The sequence below is a fragment of the Botrytis fragariae genome (genome assembly GCF_013461495.1).
Source record: "Botrytis fragariae strain BVB16 chromosome Unknown tig00000001, whole genome shotgun sequence".
NCBI classification, from domain to species: Eukaryota; Fungi; Ascomycota; class Leotiomycetes; order Helotiales; family Sclerotiniaceae; genus Botrytis; species Botrytis fragariae.
This window is the reverse complement of record NW_023500987.1, coordinates 984,648-1,001,655: the sequence shown is the minus strand read 5'-3', so window position 1 is coordinate 1,001,655 and position 17,008 is coordinate 984,648. Positions and strand designations below refer to the sequence as shown.

The 17,008-nt window shown below is 42.4% G+C and overlaps 6 protein-coding genes across 6 annotated transcripts; 3 read left to right on the top strand and 3 right to left on the bottom strand.

Annotated features, from left to right (window-relative positions):
- Positions 1-2,548: 2,548 nt before the first annotated feature.
- On the bottom strand, positions 2,549-6,884 carry Bfra_000311 (putative histidine kinase-group viii protein; the record flags this gene model as incomplete). The annotated part of the gene is made up of 6 exons (XM_037330756.1): positions 2,549-2,687; positions 2,764-2,915; positions 2,972-4,788; positions 4,945-5,158; positions 5,470-5,558; positions 5,630-6,884. The coding sequence occupies 6 exons, from the start codon at positions 6,882-6,884 to the stop codon at positions 2,549-2,551; spliced, it is 3,666 nt and encodes a 1,221-aa protein (XP_037197089.1).
- Positions 6,885-7,854: 970 nt separating this feature from the next.
- Positions 7,855-8,230, top strand: Bfra_000310 (uncharacterized protein; the record flags this gene model as incomplete). Its single annotated transcript, XM_037330755.1, has 3 exons — positions 7,855-7,957; positions 7,992-8,036; positions 8,109-8,230. The coding sequence occupies 3 exons, from the start codon at positions 7,855-7,857 to the stop codon at positions 8,228-8,230; spliced, it is 270 nt and encodes an 89-aa protein (XP_037197088.1).
- A 1,219-nt stretch (positions 8,231-9,449) lies between these two features.
- Bfra_000309ib (uncharacterized protein) lies at positions 9,450-10,544 on the top strand (the record flags this gene model as incomplete). Its single annotated transcript, XM_037330754.1, has 4 exons — positions 9,450-9,582; positions 9,633-9,932; positions 9,993-10,304; positions 10,360-10,544. The coding sequence occupies 4 exons, from the start codon at positions 9,450-9,452 to the stop codon at positions 10,542-10,544; spliced, it is 930 nt and encodes a 309-aa protein (XP_037197087.1).
- A 707-nt stretch (positions 10,545-11,251) lies between these two features.
- Positions 11,252-12,102, top strand: Bfra_000309ia (uncharacterized protein; the record flags this gene model as incomplete). Its single annotated transcript, XM_037330753.1, has 3 exons — positions 11,252-11,794; positions 11,920-11,981; positions 12,030-12,102. 3 exons carry the CDS (start codon positions 11,252-11,254, stop codon positions 12,100-12,102), a joined length of 678 nt encoding a protein of 225 aa, XP_037197086.1.
- Positions 12,103-13,944: 1,842 nt separating this feature from the next.
- Positions 13,945-14,775, bottom strand: Bfra_000308 (putative extracellular scp domain protein; the record flags this gene model as incomplete). Its single annotated transcript, XM_037330752.1, has 2 exons — positions 13,945-14,409; positions 14,515-14,775. The coding sequence occupies 2 exons, from the start codon at positions 14,773-14,775 to the stop codon at positions 13,945-13,947; spliced, it is 726 nt and encodes a 241-aa protein (XP_037197085.1).
- A 749-nt stretch (positions 14,776-15,524) lies between these two features.
- Positions 15,525-16,930, bottom strand: Bfra_000307 (putative branched-chain-amino-acid aminotransferase 1 protein; the record flags this gene model as incomplete). Its single annotated transcript, XM_037330751.1, is given in 4 exon segments — positions 15,525-15,906; positions 16,009-16,388; positions 16,403-16,771; positions 16,864-16,930. The coding sequence occupies 4 exon segments, from the start codon at positions 16,928-16,930 to the stop codon at positions 15,601-15,603; spliced, it is 1,122 nt and encodes a 373-aa protein (XP_037197084.1). The 3' UTR covers positions 15,525-15,600.
- Between the last annotated feature and the right edge of the window lie 78 nt (positions 16,931-17,008).

Below are 17,008 nucleotides of genomic sequence, written 5' to 3'. Positions count from 1 at the left end.
ATCAAAAGTAAACAATCAGAACGCGACAAAAGGTTGTAAGAGGGACCGGGCGGGAGACGAGTATTATAGAAATCCCTGTGCGCTACAGATTTTGACTATCGTCCACTAAATATTCTGCTCTAACCAGACTAGGAAATGATCATTTACTAAGCACATGATAACGAGCTATTCACATATCATCCACATCATCTACACCATAGCTCTTCTTAATGTCCGATTTGGAATTAGACAACGAAATAGTGCTTTGGAACTAGATATCTATACGCACTCTACCCAATGGAGGACATATCGCATTCCAAACTTAGCAGTTGACGTAGGGTAGCTCTTTCCAATATCCCACTTCACTCAGACTAGACAATCAAATAGTACTTTGATGGTTGAACATCTAGACATTCTATCCGATGAAGTATTTGTTCTGCCTCCACGGCAGTGGCTCCCAGAGGGCCAGCGGAGTGTCATTCTCTGATAAGTGTTAATAACTATCTCTAAGGATAATGAACCTCGAGTTGACATATATATTTCTTTGGAATGCTCCAATGCAAACAAATTAGGCAATGAAATAGCGATATGTCTAGACTAGATGACGTTTTCGATGGTAAGCCCTTCACGTGTCACAGACATATGTCCAGGCCTTATAGCCCCTCTTCAATATCCCGAGCCAGTTCAGGTGTTGACTGTTCGTTATTTATAGTGAGTAATACGAAATATCTAATACATCTTTCAATTGTATGAAGAATAAGATCTTATCACTCTAGCGTTTGATTGGGTTTCTATCAATTAACCATCCAGAGTTTATGAACAGATGCTACAACTGTGCTGTAATTTTTGCCTAGAGTGGGATTGGAACTCCATCAATGAACGATTAAGTATAACAGATATCAAAAACTTTTGTGTTGGGAGTAATTCTGTGGTGAAGTTTCAAAGAGCATCGAGTATTGAGTCTAGGTAAATCCTTCGTATATGATTAGGGTTTCGGAAGTACCCCAACTACGGCTAAGAACAAACCCTTTGAACGAATTGAATCCCATGACACTCCTCATCAAATGGACCGTAGCCGGCAACTGAATAGATGTAGCTTAGGGAAGACCCGTTAGAACTTGTAGTATTGTACTATGTTTCACATATGATGGTCGAAAATAAAGACGACAGGCATTTAGTTGGAAATAATTGCAAGACTTAGGAAGCACTTCGCACCCAAGCAGGAGGACTTGCTGTATTTCTTAATTATTGCTATGGCATAGAAATAATATGCCCACTAGATAGATCTTCAACGAAAGGACTTCGCCAATCCGAATCCTACAAATCCTACGCGCGGTATATATGAAATATTTACAGTCTGTATCGAGTATCGAGTATCGAGAATCGTTAGCTAGAACTCTAGCTTCATGACGTCATCTACATGAACCACTCCCAGCCCACCCAGCAATTTCTGCCGTACCTACCTAGTCATTATCAAGACTATTAGATTCACATGATCGAATATCTCTAACTTTACATATAGTTCCCGACAATGAAACGAAGGGGGCTGGCAACAAATCGATACCAAAAACCCACATACAACGAGCGATGAAAATTCCCATCTACATGAGTTCACATTGTCACTGGTTAAAAGGTTTTGTCAACTGGTAATCACTACAATAACCAGGTATGACTCTTCGACTCAAATTGACTACCTACCAAATCTGCAGTCATCAATACACTATAACCCCATCATAGACCCAGTGACAAAATGCCAAAACTTCACCACAATTGATGCCGCGTTTTGCAATTAAACTCCCGTCCTATCTTTTGGACGAGAGGATATAACAATTGATTCCGATTTGGAAAAACAGGGGAGCTCGAGAAAATATCAAATCACAATTCACGTCAAATCAAATCAAATCACCACTATCTACACTGTATTCCAAGACATTCTAGACTTCTATCAAATAATCAATCCCAATTCGTGTGTTGAGCTTTCCGAAAGAGAGCATGCATGCACCATTGACACAAAGATCAGTTTCATCACCATCACAAATATAGCTTTCATGACCGTAAGGAGCTTCTGAATTCTAGTACCCTGATCATCTTTCTTCTCACGTTCAATCCCAGACCTATTCATCCCCAATCCCAAGAATATTTTCATTGATCTTCCATCTGGCAGGTCGAGTATCCTGTAACCGAATCCTGCATCGTATCATCCGGCTCAAGCCCCATAAGTCACTTCATATCTATGTTTCCCTCCGTTCCCTCTTCCGTTTCCCCGTGGTTGAATTCGCCATCCAAAGAAAATTATATTATACATTCATGTAATCCACCCCTTTATTAGCCTAAAGAACTCTTCTTGTTGGCAAAGTCGCAAAGTCGCAAAATCGAAACCTTCTTAATCCATTGCTCCAGCCGGCGAGATAATTGCAGTGCCATGGCCAGACTCCCAAGTAGCACTTGGCCAACGCCCGAAACACCTATGGTTTGAACTTTGGGGCTCTACATAAGCATGAAATGTGTAGAACGCCCAGAATAACATGTGCCACGCCTGTAACACTTTTGTACAACAAGAACATAATGTTCAAGCGAAAAACCATCCACCCAATTCCCACATCCCTGGAATGTACAGAGCCCGTTGTTTGAGCTGAGGGTTATTTAATCCTTGTAGGAGAAAGTCTAGCCGGCTAAAATTGATAGGTTTCATTATCCAGCCATCGAAGCTAAATTAAAAAGAAGATTCATTAGTTTCTCTCATAAAATGATTCAGGAAAGATTGAAAAAGGGAAACAAACATACCCCGCTTCGATATAATCAAATCGTTGTTCCTCTGTAAGTGAGGCTGAAGCAGCAATAATAGGAACTCTCCTCCTGATTTGATGTAATCTGAGATTGTCCCTCTCGAATTTGCGTATCATTCTCGTCGCCTTCGTACCATCAACAAGTGGCATCTACCGAATGTTAGCCTGCGATATTGAACTTTGATGGGAGTAGAGAGATGGCGTACTTGTAAGTCCATCAAGATGACATCGACATCATTGTTTCCAGACGTGTAGTAATCGTAACATGATTGCCCTTCAGATGTAACTTCAGGTTTATGTAAAAGTTTGCTGAGTCTTTTATACAGAAGCTTTGAGTTGATAGGATTGTCCTCTGCGATTAGAATCGAAAGCGACTTTTTTGTTGACATAAGATCGATCATAGTTAAGAAAGGTAGGCTCGATCTTCGGCGCATGGATGGTGGCTCGATAAATTCTTCTTTCGAATGCATTGCGAGATCGAAAAATGATGTAGTAAGAGATGAACCCTCTTCGATCGGTGTAGCTAACGGAGTGCTTCCAAAAGTCGACATCGTATGACTAGAGTTCATTCTCTCACTCTCATCGTAATTGCTTCCAGAATCTGAAAGTGGACGAATCTGTCTAGCAGTACTACTGATTGGAATTTCTTGAGCACTCGATGCAGCTGGTGCATGTTCAAAAGGTAACTCAATACCGAATATAGTCCCTTTACCTACCTCACTATGTACTCGAATTTGACCATTGGAGTTACGAACGTATCGCGCAACTACAGCAAGGCCGATACCAAGTGTCTCTCTCACATCACCTAGTGGTTGTGCCGACTTTTTAATTGTAGAGCCATCAGTCTCATCCAATATTTGCTCAAACTCTTGGAACAGTTCATCAAGCTGTGACTCCGACATTCCAATTCCCACATCTTGAACAGTGAGAGAAATAACAGTGCTGGCTGGCCATACCTGTATGGGTTTGATATCGATTTTGACACCACCGGCCACGGAGTTTTGGAATGCGTTGCTTGCAATATTAGAAATAACCTGTCGCAATCGGGTAGCATCACCCCTGACCATTTCCGGGATACCTTGTTGAATAGTGACGGTCAAATCTAGATTCCTCCGGACTGCTTCTTTTTGGAAGGCTGACATGACTTCTGAAACTGTAGCTGAAAGATCGAAAACATCTTTCATGGAATTTACCGGGCCGGATTCGGCTTTGGTGAGCTTCAGGAGGTCGTCAACAACATAAACCAAGGATCTTGAAGCTCTGTGAGCTTTGTCTAACAATTCGCGGGTTGGACCTTCGATTTTGTCTTCAAGTGCCATTTCGAGATAATTAACAACAGCATTCAAAGGTGTGCGAACTTCATGACTGGTATTTTTCAATAGAAGGCGAGTCATTCGATCGAGTCCTGTTGATTCCTTCTGTCGCCAGATCTCAATGAACCTTCCATACAGAAGACTTAGCACAGACGCAGTCTCGAAATCATCAGCGTTCCATACTTTAGAAGTGCCTTTGATAGTCTGTGTCCAGCGACTGAAACTACTTCTTGGCTCTAGATACTGCCCTTTTGCAGGTTTGATCTTTTCATAAGGGTTACCCGCCCATCTGACTTCGCGAAGTTGACCTCTTCTGAAGAAGACCAAGAAATCATTCCCTCCAGTGCTAAGAGGTATGACTAGTATTCCAGCTACAGCGCTGATTCCTGGAGAATCTTTCAACTTCGGCAAGTCTCTTGTGATATTGTGCGTGGAGAAAATTTCGGTAAAGTGGCGAGACTGTAGATATGCAAGAATCGCCAATGCCTCGCGATAGGGGTGAAGTTTTCCAATAGCTCGTGCTTCATCCTGAATATTCAAAAGACCAAAGTCGGCATCGAATACTCGTAATAAGTCGTCGGAAGATGCCGCAATAAAACCAGAAGGTGTCTTTCCTGGATTCTGACGTGGTGCTTTGCGAGCTTCAATACGTTGATGCATCAACAATCGCTCAATATTTGTTGAGGCACACTCTCCAATATTTCTGGCAACTATTCAAGGAAAAGCACAGTTAGCTTCCTTGTTCGAAACAGAGTAAAGTGGTAAATGATTCTTTTGAAAATAACACATATCCGATGCGTCTCGAGACAATAACCAATCTCGATAGACAATCTCAAAGAAAGTGTGGCAGGTCGGAGAATACTCACGTTCGCGCATTGGTAAAGTTACGCGGGTGCCATGACTGCCATACCCATGGCATGCAATAAGTCCCCAGAGATCGCCATCAATTACAATGGAAACTGACATTGTCGACCGTACTCCCATATTCGAAAGATACTTCAGATGAAGTGGCGACATGGCGCGTAAATAAGCGTGCGTTAAATCGAGGGGCTTTTCAAAATCTGACTGATCACGACAGACCTATCGTATTGTCAGCACGGCGAAATTCGGCTTTGCTTCAAAACAATAAACACTTTAAACATTCTCTCAACGATTTTCGAGCAGCGTATTGGCGTATCTATTAGCTGGGGTATTTGAGGAGCACGTCTCCAAACTGTTGAGATACATTGAACTTGATGTTCGAAATGAATCCAAGTTTTTGACATGGAATTGTTCAGGCGGAGTTGATTGTTGTGGCTTCTGGCGCATGGCAAAAAAAAAGGAAACAGGAAAAACGTTACGTAGCTACTATCTACGCAAAACAACAACAAAGTAACTAAAACGTTGCTTACTAGTCGTGCGGTCTCTTCATCTCGGTCATGAAGCATTCGGATCCTGTTAATCTTATATAATTCCCGAGCTTGCTTAGGGATATCCGAAGCTATCAATTATAAGTTATCGCTGATCCGTTTAAAAAGGAGGAGGAAAGGGGAAATTCATCCAAAAACGAACCTGGAAAATGCAGTCCTCTAAATATATCATCACTGGCTTTGGGATTGAGTAACTCAGCCTCCACACATCCATTTTTGGTGGAATCGAATCGATAGAACATGACTCGGTGAAAGCCCGTCAAGTCAAATATGAGGCCCACCAAGACGTCTTGAAGCTTTTGAACCGAAGTACACGCAGCAAGTTGTTCTTGTGCTTGTGTCATAGCATTAAATACTTCCAGAGAACCAACAGCATGTCTGCCTTTTCGTTTTGCAATCTGCAAGACGCGAAGAGGTTGGCTTCCACTGGAGATACTTTTCAGTCGCTCTCCAAGTACTGTTTCATTGTCGATAGTTCGTGTCGGCAACTTGGGTAAATCGTTCGTGGTATTATGAGGTTCATCAGAAAAAAACATTTCATCAGAAAACGGTTCAAATTCACAGATGATCAAATCATCTGTGCCTTTAGATATATGAATCGCACACCAAAGATTCACCAATCCTGTGTGTGCAACAACTGACATGGAGAAGATATCCAGCTTTGTATCGGAAGATGGGTTTTTGGTGACAGCCCGAAGAGCATGATCCACTCGTGCGATAAAGTCTTCGCGAACGTCAACGCCAAGAAGGTCAAGGAAAGAATTTAACGAGAAGAGTTGTTCTGGAGTATATTTCAATATTTTGAACGCATTCTCGCTGGCAATCCGAACCATGAGATCTCCCTGATCATTGTATCTCAAGGCTAGCAATGCACCATACTGTTGAATTGCTCCTGGAATATGTATAGGTTCATCTTCACATTTGAAAAATGTCCGCTCCTCAGTGCTCACAGGTTCGCCGGGGGCTATGCCTGGAGGACCCGATTTCGAAGGGATCAATTGTGAACGTTGCGATATCTTCCTATCTTCATTCTCGAATGGGCCTTCACCACCGCCAATTTCTGTTGAATGGTCATGTATTGAATTTTCAGGTAATCTGCGAATTTGGTCATCGGGAGGTATTGGTGGGTAAGGTGGTGGCAAGAAGTTCGTTTCGCTAGAGCCATCGGAATGGCTGTCATTCAAAATGTCATCTTTGTCGTAAGGCTCTTGAGCGAAATGAGGATCTCGACAGCTTGAATTCGATGAAGAAACATCGTCGGTATTCTGCGAGGTTGATTCTGCATTGAAATTTCTTCCATTGACAAGATTTCGAATGGGAAATATCCGTTCGACTTGAAACTCTTCAACCGATGGGTAAACCACCGACTTGGAAGTTGTTGTATCTATGTTGAACATCATTCAGCATGTTGTATCCTACCAAGCAGAATGTTGAATATGTCCATCTCTAAACGCTTGGTTGACGTGTAGATAAGAAACTGTGATCAATATAGAACTGCCCCATCAGTGCATGGGAGCTAATTTTATTTGAGCAAAGTCTTGGACTAGCTTGAAGTCCAGAGAGACCGCTCGACGAGCGATCCCATGGTTAGTCGCGATGGTATGGAGATCGAAGTGAATCCCTATCGACACCAGCCACGAAAAATGCTCCGTAATGACAAGGATGCCGAAAACTTTATGCGTGAAGTGCAAGGAGCTCTAGAATGTAGAGAAGAAAACAAATGTTTTAAAATGGGCTCGATGGGAGCAATCTGGAATTTTGTATAGTATATCTCAGTTACCCCTCCTCCAAATTCATCAAAGCATACCAAAGGATTCACAAAAGGTGGAAATTGGCAAGGCTAAGATCGTGCGTGACAAAGACGAGAGTTCATTATTATCTTGAATTTTGATCATGGAAGATTTTGCCTCATTGTAACAACAACCAGCCTACTTCACACCTGTTGACAAGATATCTTATTGATCTTGACTTACTTCAAGGGCATATTGTTGAGCCGAAGGAGACGTCACTGTAGACTCCATACTCATCATTCATTATAGAGGAGATGATTGCGCAGAGCAAGATCAGAAATTGAGTGAAGAATATACGAGTAGAGTAGCACAGTGTTTGCCGTTTACTTTCCAGACAAGCCTGTCAATGAAGCTTACTAATAATACTACCGCAGCAGGAAAGGAAGCATGTGGCCCGTGCGAGCGGGAAGCCACGATGGGATTGTGCAATATTTGCCATTGACATCGGTGTTGTCGATCTTTTCCTGACTCGCTGTACAGAAATTCCAAATCCTGTGTAGCATTTGAGAAGACATCGAATCTTAAATCTTCATAATGCTGACATTAGCTGTCATGGAGACGTTACCTTTCCTAAGTAATGGCTTCAAGTTTCACGATATCTATCAGCTACAAGATTTTAGAGGATCATAAACGTCAAGCTAGACCTAAAGGTACAAATCTTCCCGTGCTTTGTGAATGGGGTAAATGCACTCTCCAAACTCTATTGGTGTAAAGAGTTGTTACTTGTTATTGTTATTACGGGAGCTTCTATCAAAAGTGGTACTTCGTACATGTAAAAAGAAATCAAACTCAGCCCAGGTTACCTGGGATTTCTATAGATAGTCAGCTAAGACACAGCTGCTGCATCATACCAATTCATACTGTTGATGGGTATCAGACGGATGAATAGGATGGTTAAAGAACATTTCGATGAGGAAGTCATGAAAAAGAGCTCTGAAGATCGTGCCATTTAGATCGTGCTACCTCTTGCGTAGCTTCGGAGTACCTACCCATGCTTACCATTCGAGAAGATCCATGTATGGCCGTGTACGATGTGACCCGATATTCAAGGCTAGGTTAGAAGCTACCAGACCTGCATAGTAGAACAACACCTACGTACAGTAGCCGGGCTCTAGGTATGGTAGCCCGTTAGACCAAGTCCAACTGTAACCTCAACGTTTCTAGCAGTTAGCTATTAGTCGACAAATAAACAATAATCATCCATATCCTATTTCATATGTCCTATTTCCTATTCTCGGATGGAAATCTCAGCGGAAACTTCCAAATTCCAATTCTTTCGAGGTGCGATCCACTCTCGCAATTCGCTCGATCATGGTAGCTCGAGTCCATACAGTATGGGGTTCTTTCGCTAAATCCTTTCCCGATAGGTAGTTCTGGGGTGCTGACTACCTAGCATTGTCACTCGGACCTCGATTTAAAGTTTATCCTTTTGAAATCCGGACCACTCCATCCTAGGAGACAAAAAGGAAGCAACAATATATATTCATTATAGCTGACGCCAGTGAGTTACAGTAACCCTTACTGCCTTTCAAATCTTCATCATATTCATGTTTTCTTCTGAATTCTGATCATATTTGATTCAGAGCTGAACATCTAGGGTTGACCGAATGCCCAAATTTTTGATGTAAGATTTTACAAATTTCAAGAATGGCAACTTTCATCCGCATTGAACAAAAGCTATCTTAAAATGACATCAAGATTTTTTAATCCCTTATCCAAGCTTCAAATCGATCGAAATTTCATTCACCATTTCATCCAACGTCACTTCTCTAAGCGCGCCCCAAAAAGAGGTATTGATAGACTAGACATCTGCACAGTGGCGCAACATATTATTCGCTGGCTAAATGGCATTGTATAAGCCACACCAAAAATTTATGTCAACATCTTCCGAGAATATCATTTCAAATTCCATCCAAACATGAATTCTCCATTTTTAATTACAAACCCCGTGATTTTTTAGTGATTCACTATCTATTGCCGCGCTTCAACGGCCTGGAATGTAAAACATCAAAACTTAAATTGTGCGTGGAATGCGATTCCCGATTTACGGGATCCAAGAATGCGGGGAATCGTGAAATCAACATTGACCAACGATCTTAAAACTCACTGACCCTCGCCCCCCCTTAGATTAGATAGCAGCTCGATAACAGACGATAAAGATTGCCACTCAAGATGCTACTCATCGCCCCAATATTACAAGTCATACTTTTCTTATCGATCGCATCCTCCTTTGCTGTCTTAAATCCAGTTGGAAGTATCGGGTCCAAAGCGACCGCCCAAGATGGAGCATGCATCAAGCAAGGCGGTAAAGCCCCTCCTATCTCATTCTCTCGCTCCATACTAAAACGAAATAAGGTCTCTGTGCCCAAGCACGCTGTTGCAGAAACTCGGGCCTAGAATGTCAACTAGACGGTTATGGCATCCATTTTTGCGAAAATGAAAATGAAAATGCACCTCCGATTACTAGATCGATATTGGATACTTTCCATGAGATCCTTCGAGCGTTTGGGGATAGGGCTTCGGCGGTTTTGAATACCCTCGCTCATCAGTCTAAACATCAAGAGGTTGGTGAAGGTGTTGGGTTGAAAATGGAGGTTTCTTTGAGACTGGGTGATGAGGTTATCACTGCGAAGGAAACTTGTAGTAAAGCTGGATGTATGTATTGCCCATTCCAGAGTCACACACTTTTATGAAAACTCATTACCGGAAAAATAGCATCTTGCGATTTTCACCAAGGCGAACACTGTTGCTCCTCACTTGTTTGCTACACGTCCCGAAGTTCAAGCATAAGTGAATGCCGTCCACCTTCCGATGTAAAGTCCGAAGACGAAGAAACTCTGGATGTATTGCTGAAACCACATCTGTCACTTGAACAGAACTCGAACTTGAATTCGAATATGGATGAAAGTCTTGAGTCAGAAGAAGAGAAGAAAGAAGAAGCAAACAAGTGGGATTTTCTGGAAGTAATCGAAATGCCGCCTAGACTAGACGATATCAACGAACTACCCAAGTGTAAACCAATGAACAGTAAGTTCTTTCTTCTTACCTATCTCTTGAAATTTTGAAACTAAAAAGAAAACAGTGAAATGCAATCCTATAAGCGGCATCAGAGTTTGCTGTCCAGACTTAGATTGCATACAAGTAGGCCCCGCATATGAAGACTTCGAATGTAGGCAAGCTCTGGGAGATTGGGGCAAAGAGGGAGCTACAATATCTACATACAAGGAGAAAAGTGGCGGTAAATCGCAGTGGTTTCTTGGTGGCTGAAAAGTCAGAAATCTAATATGATTGGGAAGAATTCGAGGGGGAGAAATGGAGAAAGTGAGAAGTCTGACGATGATGAGCTTCTACCTTTCTAGTTTTTCAATGGGATAGTATAGGCGAACAGGTGTAAAGGAACATGGCGGGAAGTAATGAGTAGAATTACGGTAATCTGTGTTAGGGAATTGTGTGGCTTTTTTTGGATTGAAAGGGCAGGAGTTTGGGATGTCGGTAGTTGGTTCCGTTTTTGAAAGAGAATTGAAGATTCATATTCTAAGATGAGAAGGAAGTTGTTTTAATCATTAGTGCTATAATTCAACAGCAAGAAACTCGTTGTTCTATGCGTCTTTATATAAATTGAAGCTGTCTGAAACATCGATTCGAGTGGTCAGTCAAGATTGGATTGAAATATCAACTTTTTCTAGGCCACTGAAGTCAGTTCAATCATTTTAATCGTTCATCATTCATTGGCTTTTATGTTTCATTTTTATTCTACAACAACAAAATTGAATTCTTAAGTATTCATCCGACTAGTACCAAGCATATAATAACTCTTCTGATCCTTCAAAATCATAATTTCTCCATCGTTTCTGCAATCAATTCTGTTCAATAATTAGTGGAATTGACATCTCCCCCAGATTAAAGCACCGTACCAACTCTGCCTCGCGAACTAATCACTCAATAACCACTTCAACGACAACATAACGGCAACCATGTCTACGTCAACAAAGCCACCGGCTGAGGAGATCACATCTCTTCCTTCCCCAAAACCTAAGAAGAAGCCCTTCTCTTCCCCAAACGAAATGGTCACTTTTATCGTTGGCACAGGCGACAAACAAGAGACCTTTCAGATTCACAAGCAAGTTGCATGCGAGCATTCGGATGTCTGGAATCGGGCTTTCAATAGCATGTTTATTGAGGGGCAAACTCAAACTTATCGCATTGAAGACACTGACCCTGAGGTATTTCGATTATTGACACAGTGGGTTTACCGAGATAATTTCGACCTTTTTCATTCAGCAGACTCCTGTCTCAACCGCCTCGACGATCTCAATGTAGTGGTCCAGTGTATGCAAGAAGGTAGTGTCCTGCTGAGGCTTTGGGTTTTGGCCGAAAAGTTTCTTATTCACCGACTTCAGAATTATACTATGCGCGTTCTGTGCAATAAAGCCGTCGTTTGTGAACCATATCTGAATCGATATGATTATAGATATGTCTATAAGAACACGACTGAGGGGAGTGCTCTTCGTCGATTTGTGATTGAGCAGAATTGCTGGGGCATTGCCTATAGCTTGCATGAAGGAGATTTGATTTTTTACTCGGTGGAGTTCTTGAGGGATATTATATTGGCCTTAAAAAGACAATTACCTGAAAATTTTAGGGCAAGGAAGCGTTCTCAGATGATTGGGGACAACTATCTGGTTGGGGAGAATCCAACTACCTGTAAGCAGTTCTCTCTAACTTTTGATATCCTAACTAATTGAACAACAGAATCCTGAATTATATCCGGGATCGACAATTTTGCGAGGAATGGCTGCAAAGGGGTGCCTCTCTGGTCGATTAACTAGACTCGGACGATGAATTATCAGCATCGTGCTCCGTGAAGGGTGCACACAGATTCCTCCGAAGCGGGAAATTGTTGAAGGATATATTCGGCTATGAGTTCGTTGTGCACACAGGTTCACATAGACTGATATGCGATGTTATTGGAGGTGGGAGGAAAGATAATAGGTATTCTATTCCTCGCTCATTGCGGCAACATGTATGTATGCCTGTTGGTCCAATAAAGTAACACCAAGCTAAGAATATATTCTTCCGACAATACTCTGCTGTTTTCATGTAAATTTGACCTGTTTTGCTAAGGTTTTCGATGCTTCGGTAAATCATACATGACGAAGACTGTGATGATACTTCCTTATTTTCAGATAGTGTAACCGTAACAGCCCTCGAGGTGTCTTCGGAACGCATCAAATTGGGATTCAATCGTGATCAGGAGTCAAATGGTGTATGCAACCACTCGAGATACAGGCTTTACCCAAGATCTTAGCTGAAATGGCAACAAGTTCAGATACGCCTTCCTCCATTCTCACAATGTTAGCACATATGCTCACCGGAATTCCCAAACTTCACACACTTTAGCATCCTGACTTCGGAATGTGAATAATACCACATCGATTCTTCGGAGCAATCTATAACGCGCATCTTGGGATGGAAAGGGCCTGTTTCTCGTTCTCGATAGACTCTAGCAAATACTGAAGGGCTTAGTACTGGACGGAAGAGAATATTATATGGTCAGAATGAGGATGTAGGTATACATCATTTTTAAAAGCTAGACAGCATGCGATTATTACATGTACAAATCCATAGGATGTAGAGAATTCATTTTGGTCAAGAAAAGAAAAGGGAGGGGATAAATAGGAGTTTTGATTCGCTTTAAACTTCTAGGTAATATATAATACAGGTAACTCTGCACAGCCTTACTACCCATCACTTAAGATGCAATAACTGCTCAAGCAATCAAGTCCCCAATTCTAACCCAACATAATTCTCAACGCCCATTTTCACTCAAAAACACGCATCTGCCCAGGCGTTTCTCAACCTGAGTAACGGACCCCCCAGCTAAGATAAAACAAGCATTAATCCTAGCCTACATACTTCTTCCTCATTTTTTAGTTTACGTTTTTAGTACTCTTAGATTCTTCGCTCTTCAATCTTGAAACTGCATTCTTTTTATTCCAAAAAGCGCCATGCAAAAGAACAACAAGTAATACCAAGATATATACCAACTTCCCAGAGCGAAGCGATGTTCTCTGTGTACATAGATAAATAGGTAAGCATACACAAATAACACAACATCACATGTCCCCGCTCCCCCAAACATTCCAGCCCGAACTCACTTGTTTCTATCAAACAGTTCATATCACCAGCTCACAAAGCTTCTCCTCGAAACAAATAAAAAAAATCATAAGTCGATTCAGTTTCTGTTGAGTTCAGCCCCTCTCTCCCCTCCCCCTCCCCCTTTTTGATCTCCTCTATTTTCTACTCTAGCCGAATGCACATGTTGCTGACCCATCAAGCTACTTACAAGAAAGAAAAGTTGATTTGATCACTTCCATGATGAATGAAGAAATCGTATGTATACCAGAACAGAAATAGCTAAGATGTATTCTGGCCTGTGACTTATCAAATCCATCGAGGAGGTACCTAGCCCCGTTCTTCTACATCATGGGGTATATTCTTCCAACTACATAAAGCGCCAAATTGATTCCTCTACGCCTGATCTCATGTCTGTATCCATTTTCCCAAGGTAAATATAAACCCCGAAACACCGCGCTTAAGCAAAATACCCTTCTCGTACCTTTCCTCCATTCGCCTTTCTCCGTCAAACCCCGATCAAATATACATCTTAAAACATTAACCCCGCAGCTCCTACAGCCACAACTCCCATCAAAACACCCCATCTCAATTCTCCTTCTCTCCCCCTCCACCCCGCCACACTACCTCCCGCAATACTACTCCCCGCACTCGTAACTCCACTCTCCACTGTATCACTCGCTTCCCCTTTAACCTGCTCTTTCACATTGTCTCTAAAAAACTCCTCTTTATCCCCCTTCCCCCCATTCACAACATTCCCCGCGGGCCAGTACTCACACACTACATACCATCCCGGAGTATCATTTTCTCCTGCACAATTGGTGCGCGCGCAACCGACAGATGTGGTGTTTGACCAGACTAATTGTGTAAAGTGACCTGTATCTTCGCTAAAACCTGGAGAGGAGTACGAATATTTGAGGCGTTCGAGACCCCAGGCGTCGACGGAGGAGGTCGCATTGGGATAGCCAGCTGCTAGATTTTCGCCTGTCGCTCGGCCCTGGTGATGGGTATTAGTTATTTGTTATCACTTTGGAGGCTTGCATTTGTGAAGTGCCCAACTTGTGAAAGGGGACGGGAGACAGAAAAAAAGGACTCGACGTACAGAATGTTCAAAGACGCAACCTTTGGACCAATCCTCCGCAATCTTTGCACTGGTATCATTCCACTCCAAGTTACTAACATTTTGTTCCCCCCGATAGAAGTTATGCGCCGCGATCATGTCGGATTGGAATTGAGAATCGGAGGTATATGATGTAGAAGTTGGTTGAGAAGCTGCCGATTCTGTGACCGTCGTAACAGTTGTGGTCTTCGCGGTTGCCAGAGGTATCAGGAGAAGAAGATTTATGGGTATGCGGATCAGCATTGTGAGATGGTTTTGTAATGGGCTTGTAAAAATGATTTTATGTAAATCAGAGTATGTAAACAAACTAACGTTGCGGTGATAGCAAAAAGTATACCGTCGCAGCAGAATATAAAAATATAGATAGCAAATGCCCTCGCGTCATAAACAAGAAAAGTCGTGAGATGAAAGTGAGATGAAGTCTGTGGTCACCGACATCATATAAATCTCATCCCAAGTCCTATAAGTCCTCGCATATATACTCTTACTTTTGATTGGGACCCAATGTTCATCAGTTCTACAACTCCGAACTTGGAAAGTATAAACCAAGGACAAACAAAGTAGCAAATGACCAGCATTGCCTCACCGGTGTACAAAGAAAAGATCCGGAGAACCCTTGGCCACACATTCATCTTTTTACTTTGATTCCCGACTCAATTAACCTTGCAAGCAACCTCCACTCAATAAAGAAGCCCCCATCTCACATCGTTTCGTTATATTAATCATGTTGTGCTGGTGCCAAATGAATGGATGATTTTCATTCATTTACTTGTTTCTTGATTTCGTGTCTCGCGAAGCATGGTTGGTCGTGAAGAGGCGTAATAATAAGAAAGATCCAGACCGAATGACTAAGCGAGAAAACGGGCGCTTGGGGGGGGGGGGTGCTATGACGTAATAACGCTGTTCCATCAATTGCACGAAATCTGGGGAGAAGTCTTAATTCCTAAGGGTCCGCACTTTAAATTCTATTGAAGGATACCTAGTAGATAGTACAATTTGTTGATGCCCAGCCACTCAACGCCGCTATCATTCTTTTTAGACTATTTCAATTGAAAATCTCTTCAACACCTAAGGCAATTCATTCACATTTCCATTCAAACCATTGGTATCATTTGCCTCTGTCGTGAAGTCCTTAACATCCAATTTTTCGACAATTTTATTCCAGCCAAATGTATCCTTGAGCTTTCCTGCTTGAATTCCCTTAAGGGTGGTGAGAAGCTTCTCGCAGATAGCACCGGGTTCTTCGGATGATGAAGGGATATATTCTGTAGTTTTGTTATCGGAGTAACGGGTTATGGAGCGAATTGGGACGAGAGCAGCGGCAGTTCCGGCGGCCATTACTTCGGTGAAAGTGGGGAGTTCTTCGTATTTGATCTAGGAAAGATGTGGATTAGAATAGGTTGAACGCAAAATGGAGTTAACAAAATGGATGGTACATGGAAAATGCGCAAAAAACACAGGTGAGGATTGACTAACCGAGCGAACCTCAGTCTTCCATCCAAGACTCTTTCCAATTTCCAAAATACTATCAGATGTTACACTAGCAATAACATTCTTACTATCTGGTACCACCAATGTAATGGAATCTCCCTCCTTCTTCGCGCCAATGAATCCACTTGTAGAAAATTCGTCGATTTCGCTGCGCGTTTGACTATCCAAATGCAATGTTATACCATATCCCTCGTTTCTGGCTTTATCGCTCCATCTCAACACTGGCGCGTAGTTTCCTCCCACTTTTGCGCTCCCGGTTCCATGTGGTGCAGAACGATCGAATTCCTCGAGAATCAAGCATTTAACTGGGTGTACACCATGGTAGACGCCTACTGGGAGGACATAGACACAGAAAGTATATTCCTCTGGGGACTCAAACCCAACTGAGCACTGGAACCAAAGATCAAAGGTCGGATATACATAGCAGCGCCTGTTTCATGAGGTGGTACATATTCTGCATTTAAAGAGACAGCAGCATGTACACAGTCCATGAAGACATTCTCAGGAACAGGAGGAATGGAGATAAATTCTGCAGAGTGGGCTAGACGAGCGGCATTTTTGGTAGGACGGAAAATGGTAATGGAGGAGTCTCCGGGAGTGCGGAAAGCTTTCATGCCTTCGTATGCTTGTTGGCCATAATTGAGAGCGGGGGACATGCCATGAAGACGGAGGTAGGGATCGGTAATGAATTTTGGAGGGGTCCATTGACCGGTTTTAACTGAGTAGTGGGATTCGATGTGACCGTTAACTGAAGGAGGAGTTAGCTTTCTGTGGACGAGACTTTCGACAGCAGTCAATTGAGTAATAATAGGAAGGCTAGGACAGAGAAATTGACATTACCTTCACGGAATTTGAAGCCAATATCACTCCAGTCGATTGTGCTAACAGGGGGTGGGGGGAAAGCCATGTTGATTTGCAAAAAAAGATCTGATGAGAATTGCTTTGAAAGTCAAGATATTCAGAAATTTGGAAGTAGCACAGCAAG